Raw genomic sequence first — 25,386 nt, forward strand, 5'->3', positions numbered from 1 at the left:
CTGTTGCTCTTGTCCTTCTAGGTGGCAGTGGCCACGGGTTTGGCAGGTTCTGCCTAAGGAACCTTGGTGAGTTCCTGCAGTGCATCTTGTACATGTTACACACTGCTACCACTGTTTGTCATGGTGGAAGGATTCAATGTTTATGGGAGGGGTAGCAATCAAGCGGACTGCTTTGCCCTGGATGGTGTTGAGCTTCTTGAGCATTGTTGGAGCTGGAGTCATCCAGACAAGTGGAGAGTATTCCATTACACTCCTGACTTGTGCCTTGTAGATGGTGGACAGACTTTGGAGGGAGGGGGGTCAGGAGGTGAGTTATTCACCACAGGATTCCTAGTCTTTGATCTGCTCTGGGAACCACAGTATTTATATGGCATGTCTAGTTCAGTTTTTGGTCAATGGTAACCCACAGGATGTTGATAGTGGGAGATTCTGTGATGGTCATGCCATTTAGTGATGGTAATGCCCAAGGGTGATGGTTAGATCCTCCCCTGTTGGAGATGGTCATTGCCTCGCACTAGTGTGGCACGATTGTTACTTGCCACTTGTCAGCCCAAGCTGGGATATTGTCTAGGTCTTGTTGCATTTGGACGTGAACTGTTCAGTTTCTGAGGAGTCATGAATGATGCTGAACATTTGTGCAGTCATCTACGAGCATCCCACTTCTGACCTTATGTTGGCAGGAAGGTCATTGATGAAGCAGCTGAAGAATGTTGTGCCTCGGACACGACCCTGCTGAATTCCTGCAGTGGTGTCCTGGCATTGAGGTGATTGACCTCCAACCACCACAGCCATCTTCCTTTGTGCCAGATATGACTCCAACCAGCGGAGCGTTTTCCCCCTAATTCCCATTGACTCCAGTTTTGCTAGTGGTCCTTGATGTCAAATGCTGCCTTGATGTCAAGGGCAGTCCCTCTCACCTCACCCCTGACATTCAGCTCTTTAGTCCATGTTTGAAACAAGGCTGCAATGAGGTCAGGAGCTGAGTGACCCTGGCACAACCCAAACTGAGCATCCATGAGCAGGTTATTGCCGAGTAAGTGCCGCTTGATGACTCCTTCCATCACTTTGCTGATGATCAAGAGTCGACTGATAGGGCAGCAATTGGCCAGGTTGGATTTCCCTGTTTTTCGTGTACAGGACATAGCTGGGCAATTTTCCACATTACCAGGTAAATGCCAGTGTTGTAGCTGTACTGGAACAGCTTGTCTCGGGGCGTGGCAAGTTCTGGAGCACAAGTCTTTAGGACTATTGCTGGAATGTTGTAAGGGCCCATAGCCTTTGCAGTATCTAGCGCCTTCAGCCGTTTCTTGATATCACATGGAGTGAATCAAATTGGCTGAACATTGACATCTGTAATGTTGGAGACCTCTGGAGGAGATCAAAATGCATCATCCATTCGGCACTTCTGGCTGAAGATTGTTGCGAATGCTTCAACCTTGTCTTTTGCACATATGTGCTGGGCTCCTCCATCATTGAGGATGGGGATATCTGTGGGGCCTCCTTCTCCAGTATGTTGTTTAACTGTCCACCACTATTCACAACTGGATGTGGCAGAACTTCAGAGTTTAGATAAGATCTGTTGGTTATGGAATTGCTTTGCTCTACCATCTGCTGCTCATGTTGTTGGGCATGCAGGTATTCCTGTGTTGTAGTTTCAACAGGTTGACCCCTCATTTTTCAGCATACCTGGTGTTGCTCCTGGCAAGACCTCCTGTACTCTTCATTGAGTCGGGGTTGATCCACTTGCTTGTTGGTAATGGTAGAGTAGGGTTAGCGGTAGAGTACAATTCAGCATCTGCAGATGCCCCACAACGACTCATGGATGTCCAGACTTGAGTTGGTAGATATGTTTGAAATATATCCCATTTAGCACGGTGGTAACACCACACAACACAATAAAGGGTATCCTCAAAGTGAAGACGGGACTTTGCTCAACAAGAACTGTGTAGTGGTCACTCCTACCGATATTGTCATTGAATTATCAAATTTACAGTGCAGATGGAGGTAATTCAGCCCATCGAGTATGCACTGGCCCTTGGAAAGAGCTCCCTACTTAAGCCCACCCCTTCACCCTATCCCTGTAAGCCAGTAACTCCACCTAGCCTTTTTGGACACTAACGGAAATTTAGCATAGCCAATCCATCTAACCTGTACATCTTTGGACTGTGGGAGGAAACCGGAGCACCCGGAGGACACCCACGCACACACGAGGAGAACGTGCAGACTCCACTCAGACAGTGAACCAAGCTGGGAATCGAACCTGGGACCCTGCGCTGTGAAGCAACAATGCTAACCACTGTGCTACCGTGCCATTGGCCCATGGTTTCAGCCCAGCTATTTTTAGCTATGGACTCAGCCCTGGTCACTTCAATGATGGCGAGCACTGCCTCTTCCGTGTGTTAAGGTCTCACAGTCTATCCCCTGCTGGCAAGGTGTTTCTGCCTCTGGTTATGCACCACCTAGATATGCATGAGAGAGGACATTGAGTCAATGTGGTGCAATGTGTTTGAGCAATGTGCCAGTCATGGTTAAATAGCTGGCAGTGTATGCAAGTTGTGAGATGTGGATATTAGACTTGCAGCAGTGCTAAATGAATGAGGGTGAGGTGAAGTGCATGAACAATGTTCATGAGCCCTAAATGATAGAGATTGTTGCTAGGTTAGTGATGGGGGTGTGATCTATTGAGTTACGCCTGTGGCTAGTGGGATATTTGGCAGGGATGTGGCATTTGAAGATGTATTCACTGACCTTGACAGAGAGGTCATTGAACTCAGATCGTCAGGGCTTCGGCCATTCATTGCCACTGGACCCAAGAATAGAACTAGGAACAAGAGCCGGCCTTTTGAGCCTCCTCCAACATTCAGTAAGATCATGGCTGATCTGACTGTGCCCTCAACTCACTTTTCTGTCTGCACCCCCAACATACGCCTTGCCTCCCTTGTAGATCAAAAATCTGTTTAATTCATCAAGGACCCAGCTTCCACTGCTCTCTGGGGAGGAGAATTCCACAGACTAACAACTCTCTGAGAAACAACTTCTCCATGTCTCAGTCTTAAATGGGAGATGCCTGCTCTTTAAACAGTGTACCCTCATTCTAGACTCTACCCCAAGGGGAAACGTCCACCCTGTCAAGTCCCTTCAGGATCTAATATGTACTCCAATGGGTACAGGCCCAACCTGATCAACCTTTCCTCATAAGACAACCCCTTCATCCCAAGAATCAGTCAAGTGTATCTTCTCTGAACTGCATCTAATGCAATGATATTCTTTCTTAAGTAAAGAGACCAAAACTGTCTCACAGTGCTCCAATCCGGCCTCACCAAGGCCCTGTACAACTATAGCAACACTTCCCTACTTTTATACTCGATGTCCCTTGCAATAAACGGCAACATTCCATTTGCCTTTGCAATCACTTGATGACCTTCATACTACCTTTTTGTGATTCATGTACCAGAGCACGTAGATCCCTCGGTACCATGCTGGCTGGTCTTCTGAAAGTTCTGAGCACTGGTAGACTTTGTGCCCACTCTCTGCCAGGTTGTGCCATTCTTGTGTCTTTCCCAGAACACATTTACTTTAACAATGACTTTCGGCACCTGCTCCAGTCAAAATAGAGCAACACTTGAAGAGGTTCAGGCTGCCCTTAAGTAACGGTTGCCTTCCATTCGTTTGCAGCCCTGCCACCATTCAACAGCATGCTCAGCACTGGCTGAGTGCGACAGCCATTTATATGAGAAGGCAGCACGAAATGTACGCTTCTTGCATTGGAACGAATAAGCATGGGATATTCATGCATGGCAACCCCCAAACCCGTTTTAGGGCCTGATCATATTTTGCCACCTAGATATTCCCCGTATTGACCTCATTTCAATACTAAATCCTTGTGAATCCATTGGCAGGCTTAATTTTAAGCTAGCAATTTATTTTATTAATCTCATTATTTCTGTGCACAATATGCCTTTTGTTCGATGTTTTCTGTTCGCTTTGGGAGGACTGAATTGCTGAACAAACGATTAAAGGTTCTCTTGCCAGAATAGATTTGCGATCAGACTCAGTTTATAAATTCTCATTACAGCATAACTTTTCCTGGCAAACTGGCAATGTTTATCAGAATCTATCCATACAAGGGAAGGGAGTGGTTCATTATTAATCTCCTTAAATATTTAGTGGTTAATATTACTGCACATTTGGCTTTGCTGCCAATACTTGTAGCCTTTTGAATTGTGTGCCTTTTTGAGTGAAGTCGGATTTCGTTTCAATCTACAGTGGAAGCCATTTCTGGTTAAGAATTTTTATTGACCACTTTTTTCTGAGTAATCCCTCTAGGTCAGACAATTAAACTGAGACTGCTGATTGGGAATTGACTCATTGACATTTTCTCACCCTTGCAGTCTGATGATTTAACAGTGGAGGTAGGAAATTACTGAGGCAGGTGCTTTCATAGAATCCCTACAGTGCAGAAGGAGGCCATTCAGCCCAACAAGTTTGCACAGACCCTCTGATAGAGTACTCCACCTAAGCTCACTCCCCCGCCCTATCCCAATAACCCCTTTAGCTAACCTACACATCTTTCTTTGGACACTGAGCTGCTATTTAGCATGGCCAATCCACCTAACCTGCTCATCTTTAAACTGTAGGATGAAACCGGAGCACCCGAAGGAAACCCACCGACGCAGACATGGGGAGAATGTGCAAACTCCTCACAGACAGTGACTCAAGGCCGGAATTAAACCCAGGTCCCTGGTGCTGTGAGGCAGCAGTGCTAACCACTATGCCACAATGCCGCCCCTTACCCTTTATACAAGAGTTACAGAAACCTACATTTTGTTTTGGATCTGATGGACAATTTGTCTCACATAATGCTGGAAGTAATCTCTGCAATTGCCTTTGGATTTTAGAATGTGTTCACGGAAAAAACCTGTTTTTAACCAATGAATTAAAATTCAAGGGTTACACCTAATAACAATGGCAAATTATCCTGCGATAAAAAAGCTGGAAAAGTAGGCAAAAATTAGGATCTATAAAGCAAATGTACAGAGAAATGTGTTTGGTCACAGGTTCATACAACAACTTCCCATCAAGAACAATTAACAGGATGTAAATGCAAGCCCCACTTCAGGACTGGAGCATAACACCCAGGTTAATGTTCCAATACAGTACTGAGGCAGTGCTGCATTGTCACTGGTGCCATGCTCTGAATTACTTGTCAGACTGAGGTCCCCTCTGTGTGCGTGGGTGAACACAAAAGAACCCATAGTACTGTCAGATGAACATCTGCCAATATTGCTCCTTAATCTACATTAACAGATGAACTGATCATTTGTATAACTTTTCTTCTGTGGGACTTTGTTGCGACTGCTGCATTTGTCTGCATAAGAATAGCAACTCAACTTTAAAGCAGATGTGAAACTTTCGGAAAGGCCCTCAAAGATGCAGTGTGGCTCTATCTAAAAGTTTGCTGTCTGACCTGCTGAGATTGCCCTGTATTTTTTGTTTTTGTTTCAGATTCCAGCGTCAGCAGTGATTTGCTTTTATCTAAAAGTTTGTTCTTTCTATCATATCCCGCGAAGGAACTGGAGAAATGTCTTGCTAACAACAAAATTAAAGGCGAGAACAATAAGTCAGTACCAGGTGATCAAATTATCCTCAGAGCAGTCATCCTCAGAGTCCAGGAATTATCAAACATTTCTGTGTACTGAACCTTGCTGATTCACTTAGGGGACCTCCTGCAAGCACAGACAGGTTCCCAAGGGAATCCTACAAATATTTGCATGCTGCTGGGGACTCTTGCGAACATCATTGCACTTGAAGGAACTGCTGTAACAAATGCCCAGAGGACCCCTTGTGAAAATATAAGCATTCTCCCAAAGGAGCAATTACAAAAAATTTGCATGCCACTGCCAACTGCTGCAGATATTTATAGATTCCCAGGCATACGCTGTACATATTTACATACTGGAGCCCATATAAAGGGTGATACACTTCTAGGTATTGTTGAAGAAAGTTGTATTTTTAGGCACAAAGCAACATGAAATGCTTTGTGATTAAATGCAGTAAAAAACTATGAAAAACTGGACTCTGGTGATTTTGACTCCAGGAACGATATTCCCGTTCTGCTCGGGAAAGACTATCATCTGTGAAACGCAAACAGCCAAGGTTGGACAAAACACCAGTTATAAATCAATATCGGCATTGACTTACCTGTTTTCGTTTTTACCTGAATGCTTCCTGAGGTCAGGGAGACATTTCATGGAATTTCCTTTTCTGTGCACTTTACAATAACTGTTTATTGCTGCCAGGAGTCTTGAATAAATGGAGTCGGATCAACAATGAGATGATTGGACTTTGCCTATTAAATAAATCGTACTCCATAAAATTTCTATTGGGTTAATATTTCAATTTCTGAAATGGAAGCAGTTCTTTGTTCCAATGGGGAAAGTCTGGTGAAGGGTCAGGACTTAAAAGATCAAGACAGCACCAAGTTGAAAAGGGCAACAAAGAAGAGGGAAAAGACAAAGGGACAAAGGCCGGGCAAAACGAATGATGTGAAGTATGAAGGCAGCAAACAAATGACGTGAAGAAGGTGAAAATACAAAGTAAAGGATCTTACAACAATTGCCAGACACCAAACAGCCAAAGGTCCTGTTTGGATGGCATCATGGGCAGGCAGCACTGTGGACTACAACCAGTGTGACCCACTAATTGATATCATTGAAGAATCCCGAGCAGATCTTCAGGTATCAGCCTATGATGCCAGATACCCCTGGAAAATCAATATAGTTGGTGTAGCGCTGCATGCTCACGAATTTCCCCCTTGTGTTAATTAGCGTATTGCTTTGTTTGATTGGACCATTCATGTTTTATTAGTGGTGTGGAGGGAATGTATACGGCTATCTCTTCTCTTGGTGACAAAACCAGTGCCAGATGTTGAGACATCTTTACAAGGACATAAGAAATTGGGCAGGGATGGGTTATATACTCCACTGAGTCTCTTCCACCATTCAATAACATCATGTCTCCACTTTCCTGCGCAATTCCCACATCCCGTGAGTCCCTAGTGCCCAGACATCTACCAATCCCAGTCTTCAATACACTGACTGAACATCCATTGTCCTTTGGGGCAGAGAAATCCGAAGATTCACTGCATTCTGAGTGAAGAACTTTCTCTTCCGTTAGCACTAAATGGTCGACTCCTTATCCTGATTCTGTGCCCCGTGTTCTGGATCCTCAAGCAGGGAAATTGCCTCTCAACATCCACCCTGTGAAGCCCTCTTAAGAATTTGCGTGTTTCAAAGAGATCACCCTTCATTCTTCTACAGTGGGGCCCATACTACTCAATCTCTCCCCACAGTCAGCTCTGTCAACCCAGGAATCAATCCAGTGAAGCCTTGTTGCACACCCTGCAAGCCAAATATATACTTCCTTAGGTAATGAGGCCAAAAACTCCAATATCACCAAAGGTCTATATGATTGCAGTAAGACTTACTTACTCTTACAGTATTGCAACCCCATTGCAATGAAGGCTAACATACCATTTGCTTCCTTAATTTCTTGTTGAAGCTGTACGGTAACTTTCTGTGACTTGTGTACAATGCCCATATCTCCAGGAATCCCAACATTTTTTCATCTCTCAGATTTTAAAAATATTCTGTTTTCCATTCTTCCTACCAAAGAGAATAGTTTTGCACTTCCCCACATGATACCTCATCAGACACCTTCTTCTCCAAATGAGTGGCCCAGTTCACTTCCCTTTGCAACCTCTTTTCATCCTTCTCACAGCTTTGTGGATTTTTAATGCTCTGGCCAGATCACGTCGTCAGTAGTGTGTCTGGTTCTGGTCACTAATCCATAAAGGGAATTCTTCAGTGGTGGAGAAAGTTCAGAAAAACACCATAACATCAGAGGGCTGAGCTGTAAGAGTAGACTAAAGAAGGTGGGCACCTCATTAGATGTCGCCTGAGGGTGGAATTTAACCAAAGTGTGGAGATGCCGGCGTTGGACTAGGATGAGCACAATAAGGAGTCTTACAACACCAGGTTAAAGTCCAACAGGTTTGTTTCGAATCACTAGCTTTCGGAGCACTGCTCCTTCCTCAGGTGAACCCAGGTGATTCACCTGAGGAAGGAGCAGTGCTCTGAAAGCTAGTGATTCGAAACAAACCTGTTGGACTTTAACCTGGTGTTGTAAGACTTCTTACTTTTACCAAAGTGTAAGAGACATTAAGTGGTGTGGTGCAAAATAATAGTTACTTTGAGGTGTCAGCTGGGAGCACCCTTTTTACAATTGGTCATAGGTTCAAGAACCTCCAGCGCCAAACTGACAAGCAACAAGTGAAATAACTGCAAATAATTGTCATTAACTTTATCTTCCAGTCTACCTCTGGCGCTTGTTTGCGTACGTTTTATTGAAGAAATGCCCTGATCAATTTAAGGTCTAGATGGTACTGAAGTGTTAAGTTGCTTTGAGATCCTTTCAATAACCCAGCTATGAATGCCAGTGAAGGCATGTTTATGTTCTTATATATATATATTTAAAAAACAGTGTGGTTATGACACATCTCAAATAACTGGCTGGAATCTCGCATAGCCCACAGTGTGTCTGCCAGCCGTGGTTCAGGTTCCCCCACCTTTTCCTTGGAGTCAGAAGGTCATGGGTTCAAGTCCCACTCCAGAGGCAAAATCTAGGCTACAATATAGCTCCGAGGGAGTGCTGTCCTGCGGGAGGTGTTATTTTTTAGTTGAGACATCAAACTGAAATCCTGTATTCCCTCTGGACAGAAAATATCCGACGGTATTAGTCAAAGAGCAGGGGGAGCTCTGACTTGTGTCCTGGTCAATGTTAACCAGCGTCATTCCAACTGATTATCAGTGATTGTATGCTCATTTATCTCACTGCTGTGTGTGTGGGGTGTGTGGGGGTACTTTCTGTACTCATATTGACTAGTGTTTCCTACATTATGACAGTGACTACCTTACTGGCTGTAAATCATCTTTGGGATATCTTGACTTAATATAGGCAAACTTTCTCTCACAGTATAAAAGTGCAGCAATTAAACACACTGTGAACTTCGATAATCCTGAAGCATATTACCAAACGGTTGCTGAGCTGCACATGCCGGTCCTTCACCCTTCGACTGCTCGAGCTATGAGTAGAGAGAACGAGGGTATGCTGAAGTGGTTTTTTTGCTGTGATTTGTTTCAAAGCATGATTCCTTTTTGTGATGAGGAGTCCTAATGGACTTCTCATTCTCTAAACAAAGCAGGGTGGGCCCTGAGGAGGCGCCAGGCACGGTGCCATCATTAAAGATCAGACCAAGAAATGGGCCGCAATGGGAAAGTGACTGATCAGCCCACACACAAATCAGGTTTTAGCTGCTGGTCAAAATGAACACTTGTGATGCACTCATGCTGATTCAGGCCCTCGGTTTTTTACAGCTTGAATTCTAATAAACAGAGCCCACTTGCCAAGAAGCGTTCTGTTTGTGTCAAAATTCTGTAAACTGGCAATAAATAACTGCCACTTGGTGAACCTTTGCACTCAAGCCCATTTCACCATTTATTCAGCTATTTAATCTCCACAAAAATGCACAGAGCACTCCATAAAAACATACTTGAAGCAAGAAGTGATTAGTTTCACAAAAATCTGTGCAGTTCATGATCTGAGCTCAGCAGGAACAATAGGTGATCGAATACATTTTATGCTTCTGTGATGTTTGTCCCCTGTTAAGGGGTGAACTGCTGAGAGGGTCACATGACCTGGGTAACCGATCAAGGGTGAGGGTTGGGGGATCACCCGGGAAAGCGTGGGTTTCTGTATCAGTTCGATCCTGGAAGCTGACCCGCAGCCACGAGGCTGTAAGCCTCTGCATTGTAATCATATGTAAATAAATGTTGCAGTTGTTATTTATCTAACTGGCGAACAGGAAATATTACATTGGCGACAAGGATCAAAGAAAAATACGGTCCCAAGGTCATGCGTAGTAAATCGCGTTGAATTTTAGTTTGAGTTGAGAGACAAGAGTGTTTACAGATATGCCCTTTTTCGGATGGATAGATACTTTCGATGCCTCTGTGGAGAATTGTACACAATGCATTGAATGTTTGGGCAACTTTTTTCAGGTCTACTTTTTTCAGAAATAGAGGAGGGATGGAAGATAAAGGCAATCCTTCTGAGTGCGTGTGAGCCCTAAGCCTACAATTTAGTACACATCTCCAAGCGCACCCGACTCCAAGCTATTCACTGAGATAACTGAATTGGTGAAAACACACTACCACCCGAAGATATCAGTGATTTTGCAGCGATTTAAGTTTGACTCGACCAGGAGAGCCCCTGGGAAACCTATTGCGACCTATATTACCAAGTTAAGACAGATCGCAGAGCACTGTGACTATGGAACCACTCTCACTCACTTTATATTGTGGGGTGAATAATGTGGTTATCCAAAGGAAGCTATTAGCAGAAAGCACTTAGCAGCTTTTGATGTGATGAGGAACTGTCAATCATAGCAAGCGTGTTTATAAAGCGTTGTCATTCGCATCAAGGCAGGTTACTTGAGATGCATTCAAGATTGAGGGAAAGGTTGATCAACATTTAACCAAGCACTTCCTCTGGAATAATAAAACTCAAACTTTGGCTAATGCAATGTATAGCTGTGTGAAATTGCATGGTAGATTTGCATTTCAAAGGCTGTCAAGGATTTGAAGCCCTTTGAGGTGTACTTGGCTTTCGCGGAAGCCTCTGACACCGGAAACAGCTGCTGCTTGAAACACTTTTGGCTGAGGCAGCGGATGGTAGGGAAGGGTAAGTGCAAATGCAGTGAGTTTTCATTCTACTGCCTGGAATGCTCTTATGCTTTCAGGCAGTGGTCTCTCATGGGGTCTCTCATGGGGATGTCTGATGAGGGCATCTGACTGGGGGGGAGACAAGATTTTCATTGTGAGGGGTAGGATGCCTTCAGATAAACTTTGGGAGGGCACCTCAGTTATGCACAGACCCCATTGACACAACGTGGAGTCCACCGTGTCAGGATCACACTTGGGAAAACGTGCACCAAGTCCCACCGGGAGGATTTCCAGATGTGGGTGTTGGTGTATAATGGGAGGGGGTGGGAGTGTGGAGACTCAGGCTTTCAGCCCGTAGTTCAGATATAAGTGGGTACAAATTACTTATTTGCATCCTCCTGCCGGCGCAGGGTGTGTAGCTCACTGCCACCACCGGTAGGGGACCAGAGCATCGGAACAGGATTAGCGCCCAGCAGCGATCTCATTTTTCAGCCAATGCTCCATTCTCCGTATGATCGGGCAATGGAGAATCCACCCCGTTATGTGTGAGAGTGTCCCAAACTGAAACACTGGTTTTGGGTTGTTTATTATTTTTTGGGATATTAATGAGAAACATCTGCGGAATCAGTGAGAACTCAAATCTCTATTACATTAAACAATAAAAAGTATTTATTTAAGGACAAGAAGGATAATTGAACACCACAAAATACAATCCTATACTTCGGCACATTAACTGTAATCACTTAGTCCCGCAAAGACTGGAAACCTATTTATTTCCCCCGTAATTCTAAACTCTACTGAGACCCCCACCATTTCCAGTGACTATTACACCATTTGGCCGACGTGACCAGGACATGGGAATGGTCTTTGGTTCACCCAAGAAAATGCTCTCTTCCACACACTGGCCTTCAGCACTTCATCTCTAACTGGGCTGTTTTCTGAGGCTGGTTGCCTCTCCTTCTCTTGCTGTTGCTTCTTTTACACCTCATCTGTGCCTATCCTGCTTCCTGGCTTATATCACTCTGGCTTCTAAATGTATCAATTGCAAAGAACACCCTTTTCCCTATTCTTTCCTGTTTCTTCCTTTCTCCTGGTTGCTGCCCTGACATGGTTTGGAAAATACATGGCAATTTGATTTTACTTGTGCAAAAACAAAACATTTAAATGGCATCCAACCATTTTGTGATATATATAAAATATACGCGATATCCAGGGCTGGCAAGAGTCATTTTGATGACAAGGGATAGAATAACAATATGATATACAAGAGCATCCTTCCAAAAAAGTTTGATACTGGAGGCTTGGGAAACAATAAACACACAAGACAAATCCAGCCTCCAGGACCGTGCCGACCTTGAGAAATGTAGGAAAAACAAAGATGGATGATCTTATAATAGCAGCAATGCAGCATGGTTTGGAACCAAATGCCTGCTCCGAGCAGGTAAGATACAGAGGTTACCTTCATTACCTGCACATCAATGATCTGCTAATTCTTCTTGATCATCGATAAAAATGTATTCTTGGTGGGAGAGAAATAGCATTGAATTCTAGTCACATAGAGCTTGGTTGTACAACATACAGTAGAGATAGAAACAGCACCAGTATGAAGCAATTTAAGAGGTATTCATATGCCAACCGACATGACACATATTTATTTGGATGAGAGGGATGGCATTAGAAAAATAGAGATGACATGCTATGGGGATGCATGGGAGGAGTTTTTATAGAGGCAGTGCAATGTAAGGGCTGCATATTGACGTACATTCTCTTCTGTACTGTAGGCCTTGTCATAATATACACCAGTATATCATGGTGCAGACACACACTGATGGACACACAGTGGGACCAATCAACACACACAACACCGCAGCCAATCACCAGTTAGAGCACATGCACTATAAAGACAGGGGGCATCAGAGTTCCCGCTTATTCGAGTTGCAGCTAGCTAAGAGGACCGAGCTCACAGCCTGCAGCACAGACATTCACCATGTGCTGAGTGCATCGACTGGTTAGGACAAGGCAAAGGTCTTTAGTTAAAGCTAGTATCGTGTAAACCCACAATCTGAGTATGTTAAACAGTTAATGATTCAATAAAATAGTGTTGCATTATTTGAAGTGTTGGTGACCTGTATGTGTTCCACGGATCCAGAACACCCAACACATCATGATACCAGGAGCTGAGGGATATTAGCACTTCTTAGACCTACCTGAAAGTGATCTGCCTTCCGCCAGCATTCCGTCATCCTGCAACATGGACAACATCAGCCCGCCGCCGCCGCTCCGCATCTCCGGCAACCTAGGGGCCAACTGGAAGATTTTCAAACAGCGCTTCCAGCTCTTCCTCAAAGCCACAGACAGGGAGGACGCCTCGGATACCAGAAAGATTGCTCTCCTCCTCTCCATGGCCGGAGACCATGCCATCCACATTTTCAATTCTCTCACCTTTGCGGATGATGAAGATAAAACAAAGTTCAAGAAGGTCCTCTTCAAGTTTGACACTCAACGCAGCGTAGAGGTGAATGAAAGTTTCGAGCGCTACGTGTTCCAACAGCGTTTGCAGGGTAAGGATGAAGCTTTCCAATCCTTTCTCACGCACCTCCGCATCCTTGCGCAGTCTTGCAGCTCCGGGCCCACCTCCGACTCCATGATACGCGACCAGATTGTTTTCGGCATTCAGTCGGACCCCCTAATACAGCAGCTCCTCAAAGTAAAGCAGCTCACCCTAGCGACCGCCATTGAGACCTGTGACTTACACGAAAACGCCACGAGTCGTTATTCCCACATCCAAGTGGCTGAAACGGCGCGGCAAGGTCCCCATGAGGCGGAATGGGTCCAAGTGATTGAGCACCTCCAGGGCCTCAGCCTGGATGAGGGTGGCCATTTTGTGCGCTTTTCGCGGACTCCCGCGCTTGGGCGCACCAAACGAGGGGACGGCGGCGTCAAAGAACGCAATGTGCAGGCGCGCACCACGCACGATCGCACCGCGCATGCGCGGTGGCGCAGCGAACGTGCTGACGCTACGACGTGCGGCAACTGTGGCTCCGCCCATTCAAAACGGCAATGCCCTGCCAAATCTCGACAATGCCTACGATGTGGCAGACTTGGCCACTATGCTGCCTTCTGCCGAACGATTCATATCGCTTCAGCCAGCCTCGCAGGAACGTCCGGGCAATTCAACCCACGGTCACCGAGTCCGATGCGGACCTCCCACACAGCAGTGACACCGAGAACCCGAAGGCGCCTTTTCGAGTCGGTGTCGTGACAAAAAACAGGCTGTCCCCAAAGCAAAGACACCAGCCGCTGTCGGTATACAGCATCGATCCAGACGATGAGTGGTGTGCCACCCTGACGGTCAACCGGTCCCAAATACGATTCCGCCTGGACACTGGTGCCTCCGCCAATCTCTGACTTCCAAAACCTTCATGTCAAACCAGCCATCCTTCCATCAGCCTGCCAGCTATTGGATTATAATGGCAATGTCATTCCTGCTAGCGGCTTGTGCCAACTTGAAGTGACGCACAGGTCACGCAAAGCCATCCTTCGTTTTGAGATCGTGGGCTCCTCGAAAGACTCCCTGCTTGGCACGGAGGCATGCAAGCTGTTGAACCTAGTTCAGAGAGTTCACTCTCTCTCTCCTGACACGTCTGCCTTTCAGGACGCTGACTTCAGAGTGCAACTCGACGCCATCATCGACCTGCACCACGACGTCTTCGAAGGCATGGGCATGCTCCCATATACCTACAAGATCCTACTAAAACAGAATGCCATGCATGTGGTACACGCACCTCGCAGGGTCCCAGCACCCCTTAAGGACCGCCTCAAGCAGCAGCTGCAGGACCTCCAGGACCAAGGAGTGATCTCCAGAGCTACGGAACCAACCGACTGGGTCAGTTCCATGGTATGTATAAAAAAGCCTTCCGGCGAGCTGAGAATTTGCATTGATCCCAAGGATTTGAATCGCAATACCATGAGGGAGCATTATCCAATTCCCAAGCACGAAGAGATCACATGCGATATGGCTCGCGCCAAGCTCTTCACCAAACTCGACGCCTCGAAAGGATTCTGGCAAATCCAGCTCGACAAATCCAGCAGGAAACTGTGTACATTCAAAACCCCCTTTGGCAGATATTGTTACACCAGGATGCCGTTTGGGATCATATCTGCTTCTGAAGTGTTCCACAGGATCATGGAACAAATGATGGAAGGCATTGAAGGTGTTCGCGTCTATGTTGACGGCATAATCATTTGGTCCACCACCCCGCAGGAGCACGTCAGTCACCTCCAGCGCGTGTTCAAATGCATACGTGAGCAGGGCCTACGCCTCAACAGGGCCAAATGCTCTTTTGGTCAGACGGAACTCAAGTTCCTCGGGGACCACATCTCCCAGTTGGGTGTGCGGCCGGATGCGGACAAGGTGGCTGCTATCACAGCCATGAAAACGCCAGAGGATAAGAAGGCGGTCCTCCGATTTCTGGGCATGGTCAACTTTTTAGGGAAGTTCATCCCTAACCTCGCCTCTCATACCACGGCTCTCAGGAACCTGGTCAGGAAGACAACAGACTTCCAATGGCTCCCTGCCCACGAGCGCAAATGGAGAGAACTCAAAACCAAACTCACCACGGCCCCGGTCTTAGCTTTCTTTGATCCAGCAAAAGAGACCAAAATTTTGACCGATGCCAGTCAATCCGGCATTGGGGCAGTGCTCCTGCAACGTGATGAGGCCTCATCATTTGCCCCCGTTGCATATGCGTCACGTGCCATAACCCCCACGGAACAGCGCTACGTGCAGATAGAAAAGGAGTGCCTGGGCCTTCTGACCGGTGTGGTTAAGTTTCACGATTATGTGTACGGACTTCCTCAATTCACCGTCAAGACCGACCATCGCCCGCTGGTCAATATAGTACAGAAAGACTTGAACGACGTGACGCCTCGCCTCCAGCGTATTCTTCTCAAGCTCCGGCGATACGACTTCCAACTGGTATACACCCCAGGCAAAGACCTCATCATTGCCTACGCTCTCTCCAGGGCAGTCAACACTCCGTGTGACCCAGCGGGATTCGTCTGCCAGGTTGACGCCCATATAGCCTTCGTGGCCTCCAATCTACCTGCCACGGATGAATGCCTCGTCCAAATTCGCTGCGAGACGGCGGCTAACCCTTTGCTACAGCGTGTCATGCGCCACCCAACAGACGGGTGGCTCAAGGGCCAGTGCCCTCAGTTCTATAACGTCAGAGATGATCTGGCGGTAGTCGACGGGGTTCTTCTACATGTGACATCCAGTCCCCTGTACCCCCAATCCAACGGCAAAGTGGAGAAGGGCGTCCACACAGTCAAATGGCTCCTCTGCAAGGCTGCCGATGCTGGGTCCGATTTCTACCTCGCCTTGCTGGCCTATCGCTCCGCCCCACTGTCCACTGGCCTGTCGCCAGCCCAGTTGTTCATGGGTCGCACCCGAAGGACGACGATGCCGTCCATTCACGTCCCAGACCTCGACCACGTTCCGGTCCTTCAACGGATGCAGCTGTCTCGTGCACAGCACAAGGCGGCTCATGACTCCCGTGCAGCTGATCTCCCTGATCTGGCTCCAGATGACAACGTCCGCATCCATCTTCCAGATGATGGCTGGTCCGCAACCGCTGTGGTCCTTCGGCAGGTGGCCCACCGCTCGTTCCTGGTTCATCTACCGGATGGCTCCATTCTGCGCCGCAATTGACATGCCCTTCGTCTCATTCCGCGCTCGCTACGTGATCCTCCACTGTTGCCTCGCCCTACTGCTGACCCTGACCTGGACTATGCAGAGATTCCGGTCACTCTGCATCCTCCTCACTCACCAGAAACCAGGGTTCAATTCTGGCCTTGGGTGACTGTCTGTGTGGAGTTTGCACTTTCTCCCCGTGTTTGGGTGGGTTTCCTCCAGGTGCTCCGGTTTCCTCCCACAGTCCAAAGATGCGCAGGTTCGGTGGGTTGGCCTTGATTAATGCTCGGGCTCAGGAGGAGTAGGCCGAGGCAGGGTGCTCTTTCGACTGATCACTGTTGCATGCCCATTTTGAATTTCAGGAAGACTGTAGTTTCGTCGACCAGAAACATGCCTCATAAATAAGTGCAAATTAGCACTTAGATGACCTAGTCATGACTCCCAAATATTACTTTGCCTTTGCCTGCTCTGCTACCACCAATTTCCTGCTCCTGCCCACAAACTTGAGAGGTGCTCATTTAAGCATGCTTTTTAAAGGTATTTTCAACCACAGTCTTGGAGGGGCTGGAAGCAGTATATTTTCTTTACAGTCATTGCTTCTGATATCTGACCTCATTGCTGCACACATATTTCCCTGACACTGTGATGCTGCTCCCTTTCAACTCACAATGTTTCTACACTTCTTTTTTCAGGTGGGGGCCCAAAGAAATCTGACGTCGCTTCGCTGGATCACCAAGCTTTTTGTAAGGAGTGAACTTTACACTGACTGTTCTAAATGAAAACAGGCTGCCAAAAATAGGCCCATGTTGGCCCCATGTTAGGTTAGTGGTGTACATATTCAGCTGGTGTACATATGAAAAGCAACCTTGATTTCACAGCAAATCTGAACTTGTGGAGCTCACATATATATTTATGAGTGCCAGTCAGAAAGTGAAGACATTGATGTGCCAATTTAGACCTTGAGCACATAGCTAGCTGAAATGTCAGTACAGTGCTGTGAGTGGGCCGCACTGTCAGGTGTCTCATCTTTTAAACACAATGTTGAACCAAATGGCTCTTTAAGTGGACATAAAACATTGCTTGTGCAGAAAAACAGTGGAATTCTCTTATACTCCTGCCAACATCTCACCCTCACTCAACACCACCAAAAATAGACTTAGTAGTCTTTATTTTATTTTCTGATTGTTGAATCTTGTACTGTGCAAATGGGCTGCCATGTTTGTCTGCATACCAACAAATGGGAGAGGGTAGATTGGTCTTCCACGCCTGAGTTCTTTCAGGGCTGGCAACCCTTCAGTTCCATCTCCAAATAAAGGGGTAAAGTTTTATTTTCAGTGCATGGGTAGGTGTTTAACCAGGTGATTCACCCACCTGATGTAGGATGCTCCATTGGAATGGGAATTGAGTATGTTCTGAAAAGGGTGGCACAGTGGTTAACACCGCTGCCTCACAGCGCCAGGGACCACGGTTCAATTCCGGTGACTATCTGTGTGGAGTTTGCACGTTCTCCCGGGTGCTCCGGTTTCCTCCCACAGTCCAAAGAGTAATGGGGAAAAGGCAGGAGAATGGAGATGAGAAAAAAAGCAGCCATGATTGACTGGCGGAGCAGACTCGATGGGATGGACAGGCCATTCTGGACTTAGTGTTATGTAATGAGCCAGACTTGATTAAAGATCTTAAAGTAAGGGAACACTTAGGAGGCAGTGATCATAATATGGTAGAATTCAATCTCCAATTTGAAAGAAAGAAGGTAGAATCAGATGTAAAGGTGTTACAGTTAAATAAAGGTAACTACAGGGGCATGAGGGAGGAACTGACGAAAATCGACTGGGAGCAGAGCCTAGTGGGAAAGACAGTAGAACAGCAATGGCAGGAGTTTCTGGGAGCAATTGAGGACACAGTACAGAGGTTCATCCCAAAGAAAAGGAAGGTTATCAGAGGGGGGATTAGGCAGCCATGGCTGACAAAGGAAGTTAGGGAATGCATCAAAGCAAAGGAGAACGCCTATAATGTGGCAAAGAGTAGTGGGAAGTCAGAAGACTGGGAAGGCTACAAAAACAAACAGAGGATAACAAAGAGAGAAATAAGGAAAGAGAGGATCAATTATGAAGGTAGGCTAGCCAGTAACATTAGGAATGATAGTAAAAATTTCTTTAAATACATTAAAAACAAACGGGAGGCAAAAGTAGACATTGGGCCGCTCCAAAATGACGCTGGTAATCTAGTGATGGGAGACAAGGAAATAGCTGAGGAACTAAATAAGTACTTTGCGTCAGTCTTCACAGTAGAAGACATGAGTAATATCCCAACAATTCAGGAGAGTCAGGGGGCAGAGTTGAATATGGTAGTGATCACAAAGGAGAAAGTGCTAGAGAAACTAAGAGGTCTAAAAATTGATAAATCTCCGGGCCCAGATGGGCTACATCCTCGAGTTCTAAAGGAGATAGCTGAAGAAATAGTGGAGGCGTTAGTTATGATCTTTCAAAAGTCACTGGAGTCAGGGAAAGTCCCAGAGGATTGGAAAATCGCTGTTGTAACCCCCCTGTTCAAGAAGGGAACAAGGAAAAAGATGGAAAATTATAGGCCAATTAGCCTAACCTCGGTTGTTGGCAAGATTCTAGAATCCATTGTTAAGGATGAGATTTCTAAATTCTTGGAAGTGCAGGGTCGGATTAGGGCAAGTCAGCATGGATTTAGTAAGGGGAGGTCGTGCCTGACAAACCTGTTAGAGTTCTTTGAAGAGATAACAAATAGGTTAGACCAAGGCGAGCCAATGGATGTTATCTATCTTGACTTCCAAAAGGCCTTTGATAAGGTGCCTCACGGGAGACTGCTGAGTAAAATAAGGGCCCATGGTATTCGAGGCAAGGTACTAATATGGATTGACGATTGGCTGTCAGGCAGAAGGCAGAGAGTAGGGATAAAAGGTTCTTTTTCGGAATGGCAACCAGTGACGAGTGGTGTCCCGCAGGGTTCAGTGTTGGGGCCACAGCTGGTCTCTTTATATATTAACGATCTAGATGACGGGACTGGGGGCATTCTGGCTAAGTTTGCCGATGATACAAAGATAGGTGGAGGGGCAGGTAGTATGGAGGAGGTGGGGAGGCTGCAGATTTAGACAGTTTAGGGGAGTGGTCCAAGAAATGGCTGATGAAATTCAACATGGGCAAGTGCGAGGTCTTGCACTTTGGAAAAAAGAATAGAAGAATGGACTATTTTCTAAACGGTGACAAAATTCATAATGCTGAAGTGCAAAGAGACTTGGGAGTCCTAGTCCATGATTCTCTAAAGGTAAACTTGCAGGTTGAGTCCGTAATTTAGAAAGCAAATGCAATGTTGTCATTTATCTCAAGAGGCTTGGAATATAAAAGCAGGGATGTACTTCTGAAGCTTTATAAAGCATTAGTTAGGCCCCGTTTAGAATACTGTGAGCAATTTTGGGCCCCACACCTCAGGAAGGACATTCTGGCACTGGAGCAGGTCCAGCGGAGATTCACACGGATGATCCCAGGAATGGTAGGCCTAACATACGATGAACATCTGAGGATCCTGGGATTATATTCATTGGGAGTTTAGGAGGTTGAGGGGAGATCTTATAGAAACTTACAATATAATGAATGGCTTAGATAGGGTGGACGTAGGGAAGTTGTTTCCATTAGCAGGGGAGACTAGGACCCGGGGGCACAGCCGTAAAATAAAAGGGAGTCACTTTAGAACAGAGATGAGGAGAAATTTCTTCAGCCAGAGAGTGGTGACTCTGTAGAATTCATTGCCACAGAGGGCGGTGGAGGCCGGGACGTTGAGTGTCTTTGAGACAGAAGTTGATAAATTCTTGATTTCTCGAGGAATTAAGGGCTATGGAGAGAGAGCGAGTAAATGGAGTTGAAATCAGCCATGATTGAATGGTGGAGTGGACTCGATGGGCCGAATGGCCTTACTTCCGCTCCTATGTCTTATGGTCTTATGGATGGATGGGTGCATTGCGTCGCGAGGGCTCGGAAAGTTGTTCCCGTGCAGGAGGACTCCTCCATTCTCACCCATTCCGTGCTTGGTTCCCTTACACATCCCTTCACCTTCTCGGCTTGTGGTATTGCAAGTTTGAAAAGGCCAAGCCTCCCATGCTTCTTCTTCTCTGCAGTGTTGTCGTGGGGATTTTTGGATTCTTCCCCCCACCATACAAACGGCATAATCATTTTATCTATTCTTTGGAAAAAAGCCTTGGGGCTAACTTTCGGTATGGATCTAAACAGGAAGCGGGGGTCTCGGAGCTGTACAGTCCCTGTTATAAGGCCTCATTTGCTTGGGTAACCTTTCTTGGTTCGGCTACCAGTCCACCTCTGCTGTCCTATAACTGGGCTATCTCTGTTATGGCTGCCTGCTTTCTAAGCTGGTGAGACAACAGGAGGCTAGTCTTCGCTCCCTGTTTATAAAAGGTTACCCCGTGTCTGGCGGAGTTGGTGCACTGCCTTCCTGGTGGATAATAGTTAAAGTCCATTTATAGCTTTTTCCTCTCCGCCAGAAGCTTTACGGTCAGGGCCTCGGAGCATCTTCTGTCAACCTCCAGGATGGAGTCGATCAGTGGTTGTCTACCCACTGTCTCTTCCCTATCTCTACGTGTCTTGTAAGCTATACTCTCTCCCCTAACCACCACCTTCAATGCCTCTCAGAATGTGGAAGGTGAAATTTCCCCATTCTGGTTGTTAGTAATGTACTTGCCTATGGCCTGTGATGTTATTTGGCAGAAGGCCTTGCCGGCCAAGAGGTCGATGTCCAATCTCCATGTGGGGCGTCGGTCTCCCTGTCTCCAGGGTAGCCTGGGACGCCTTGCCTCACTGGTCTGCAAACTCGCTCACACGTTGCTCTTGATCGTTTCCTCTGCTTCTATCTTCTCCGCGGCTCCTCCAGCTCCCATTCGCTGGTATACTATACCTATTCTCCCCCTTTATGGAGATAGTGACCACAATTCTGTGACTTTCACTTTAGTAATGGAGAGGGATAGGTACGTGCAACAGGGCAAGGTTTACAATTGGGGGAAGGGTAAATACGATGTTGTCAGACAAGAATTGAAGTGCATAAGTTGGGAACATAGGCTGGCAGGGAAGGACACAAGTGAAATGTGGAACTTGTTCAAGGAACAGGTGCTACGTGTCCTTGATATGTATGTCCCTGTCAGGCAGGGAAGAGATGGTCGAGTGAGGGAACCATGGTTGACAAGAGAGGTTGAATGTCTTGTTAAGAGGAAAAAGGAGACTTATGTAAGGCTGAGGAAACAAGGTTCAGACAGGGCATTGGAGGGATACAAGATAGCCAGGAGGGAACTGAAGAAAGGGATTAGGAGAGCTAAGAGAGGGCATGAACAATCTTTGGCGGGTAGGATCAAGGAAAACCCCAAGGCCTTTTACACATATGTGAGAAATATGAGAATGACTAGAGCGAGGGTAGGTCCGATCAAGGACAGTAGCGGGAGATTGTGTATTGAGTCTGAAGAGATAGGAGAGGTCTTGAATGAGTACTTTTCTTCTGTATTTACAAATGAGAGGGGCGATATTGTTGGAGAGGACAGTGTGAAACAGATTGGTAAGCTCGAGGAAATACTTGTTAGGAAGGAAGATGTGTTGGGCATTTTGAAAAACTTGAGGATAGACAAGAGCCCCGGGCCTGACGGGATATATCCAAGGATTCTATGGGAAGCAAGAGATGAAATTGCAGAGCCGTTGGCAATTATCTTTTCGTCCTCACTGTCAACAGGGGTGGTACCAGGGGATTGGAGAGTGGCGAATGTCGTGCCCCTGTTCAAAAAAGGAACTAGGGATAACCCTGGGAATTACAGGCCAGTTAGTCTTACTTCGGTGGTAGGCAAAGTAATGGAAAGGGTACTGAAGGATAGGATTTCTGAGCATCTGGAAAGACACTGCTTGATTAGGGATAGTCAGCACGGATTTGTGAGGGGTAGGTCTTGCCTTACAAATCTTATTGAATTCTTTGAGGAGGTGACCAAGCATGTGGATGAAGGTAAAGCAGTGGATGTAGTGTACATGGATTTTAGTAAGGCATTTGATAAAGTTCCCCATGGTAGGCTTCTGCACAAAGTAAGGCGGCATGGGATAGTGGGAAATTTGGCCAGTTGGATAACGAACTGGCTAACCGATAGAAGTCAGAGAGTGGTGGTGGATGGCAAATATTCAGCCTGGATCCCAGTTACCAGTGGTGTACCGCAGGGATCAGTTCTGGGTCCTCTGCTGTTTGTGATTTTCATTAATGACTTGGATGAGGGAGTTGAAGGGTGGGTCAGTAAATTTGCAGACGATACGAAGATTGGTGGAGTTGTGGATAGTAAGGAGGGCTGTTGTCGGCTGCAAAGAGACATAGATAGGATGCAGAGCTGGGCTGAGAAGTGGCAGATGGAGTTTAACCCTGAAAAGTGTGAGGTTGTCCATTTTGGAAGGACAAATATGAATGCGGAATACAGGGTTAACGGTAGAGTTCTTGGCATTGTGGAGGAGCAGAGAGACCTTGGGGTCTATGTTCATACATCTTTGAAAGTTGCCACTCAAGTGGATAGAGCTGTGAAGAAGGCCTATGGTGTGCTCGCGTTCATTAACAGAGGGATTGAATTTAAGAGCTGTGAGGTGATGATGCAGCTGTACAAAACTTTGGTAAGGCCACATTTGGAGTACTGTGTACAGTTCTGGTCGCCTCATTTTAGGAAGGATGTGGAAGCTCTGGAAAAGGTGCAAAGAAGATTTACCAGGATGTTGCCTGGAATGGAGAGTAGGTCTTACGAGGAAAGGTTGAGGGTGCTAGGCCTTTTCTCATTAGAGCGGAGAAGGATGAGGGGCGACTTGATAGAGGTTTATAAGATGATCAGGGGAATAGATAGAGTAGACAGTCAGAGACTTTTTCCCCAGGTGGAACACACCATTACAAGGGGACATAAATTTAAGGTGAAAGGTGGAAGATATAGGAGGGATATCAGAGGTAGGTTCTTTACCCAGAGAGTAGTGGGGGCATGGAATGCACTGCCTGTGGAAGTAGTTGAGTCGGAAACATTAGGGACCTTCAAGCAGCTGTTGGATAGGTACATGGATTACGGGAAAATGATATAGTGTAGATTTATTTGTTCTTAAGGGCAGCACGGTAGCATTGTGGATAGCACAATTGCTTCACAGATCCATGGTCCCAGGTTCGATTCCGGCTTGGGTCATTGTCTGTGCGGAGTCTGCACGTCCTCCCCGTGTCTGCGTGGGTTTCCTCCGGGTGCTCCGGTTTCCTCCCACAGTCCAAAGATGTGCGGGTTAGGTGAATTGGCCAATGATAAATTGCCCTTAATGTCCAAATTGCCCTTGGTGTTGGGTGGAGGTGTTGAGTTTGGGTAGGGTGCTCTTTCCAAGAGCTGGTGCAGACTCGGGGGGCCGAATGGCCTCCTTCTGCACTGTAAATTCAATGATAATCTATGATTAATCTAGGACAAAGGTTCGGCACAACATCGTGGGCCGAAGGGCCTGTTCTGTGCTGTATTTTCTATGTTCTATGTTTATTTTTAATTTATTTACTTGTTTGTTAAATTTAGAGTACCCAATTTTTTTCCAATTAGAGGGCCAATTAGCATGGCCAATCCACCTATCCTGCACATCTTTTTTGGGTTGTGGGGGCGAAACCCATGTAAACACGGGTGAATATGCAAACTCCACACGGACAGAGCCGGGATCGAACCTGGGACCTCGGCACCAAGAGGTAGCAGTGCTACTCACTGCGCCACCATGCTGCCCATCCCCCCTTTAATACTAGAGGGTAAAATAAGTCCTAATCTTCAGGCTGAATTCATCTAAACGTGTCTATTTGATTGTATTCTGGAGGAGAGACCCCTGATGTGCGACTGCTCAGCACATCGCCGTCACCGGAAGTCTTGTGGGCAGCTGTGCTAACCACTGTTCCACCGTGCTGCTATGGAATGTGCAGGTTAGGTGGAAAGGCCATGAGCATTTGCCCCATAGTATGGGTTTACAGGGATGGGGCTATGGGGGGGGGGGGGGGGGGGGGTGGTGGGCTAGGTGGGGTGCTCTTTCGGAGGTTCGGTGCAAACACTATGGGCCAAATGGCCTCCTTTTACACTTTAGGTATTTTATGTTTATGTTCTATTGCTCAGCCCAGGCAGTGGAGGTGTAAATATACTCTGAGGTGTCACAATGAAGGAGAAAAGAGTGGCTGGTCCACCCCTGTCAGTTCAGTGGAAAGAGGTTCCACCTCAAATTCCTCCCTGAAGCCAATGCCAAGTCCAAAAATGGGTCAGAGATATACGTTCTGGGTTTTTTTCTTACTGGTCACAACAACACATTAAGGGGTTTCGCTTACAGATATTGGGAAGATACCTGACGTCAACTGGTCTCCAGCCATGGTGGCTCTTACCAGTCTCCAAGTGCAGATCAATGGCTGTTGCCTGGGCTGTATTTCACAGCCTGTCTTAACATTGGTGAACCCCTTACCTTATCCAGAGTTTTCTTCAGAGCAGACCGGTCCTTCTCGAGGCGGACTTTGCAACGTTGAAGTTCTCGTTTCTCGTTCTCCAATTGGGCGACAGCTCTCTGCAAGTTGGTCACGCGCTCCTGGTAGATATGCTTTTCCTGTTGCAGTTTCTCGATCTGTTTCAGGACGCCCTCCTCACACTCATGCCGCTGATGCAATACCTGGGGGTAGAGGTAGGACGGTTAAAGCAACTAATATTACTGCCCTGTCTCTGATCCACATTCTTTAAATCGTAAGTAGAGTTTAACCAGGACTGGAAGCAGTAACTATCTTTCTTCAACACACTATTTTTGGAGAGAGGTCTTTGCACCAGGAAAGACAATGGGTTGACATCGAACCTCCCAGACCTTATCATTTTTCGTTGAAATATGTTTTTTGTTCCGATTT

At 46.5% G+C, this 25,386-nt stretch overlaps 1 protein-coding gene across 1 annotated transcript in view; it reads right to left on the reverse strand.

Moving 5' to 3' along the window:
* crocc2 (ciliary rootlet coiled-coil, rootletin family member 2) overlaps positions 1–25,386 on the reverse strand; it is a 432,771-nt gene that overhangs the window by 65,762 nt on the left and 341,623 nt on the right. The window contains exon 33 of the mRNA XM_072474929.1: positions 24,960–25,160. Within this exon, the coding sequence (XP_072331030.1) occupies positions 24,960–25,160 (201 nt within the window). The remainder of the gene's footprint in view (positions 1–24,959; positions 25,161–25,386) is intronic.

The sequence above is a fragment of the Scyliorhinus torazame genome, chromosome 14, assembly GCF_047496885.1.
Source record: "Scyliorhinus torazame isolate Kashiwa2021f chromosome 14, sScyTor2.1, whole genome shotgun sequence".
In the NCBI taxonomy this organism is placed as follows: domain Eukaryota; kingdom Metazoa; phylum Chordata; class Chondrichthyes; order Carcharhiniformes; family Scyliorhinidae; genus Scyliorhinus; species Scyliorhinus torazame.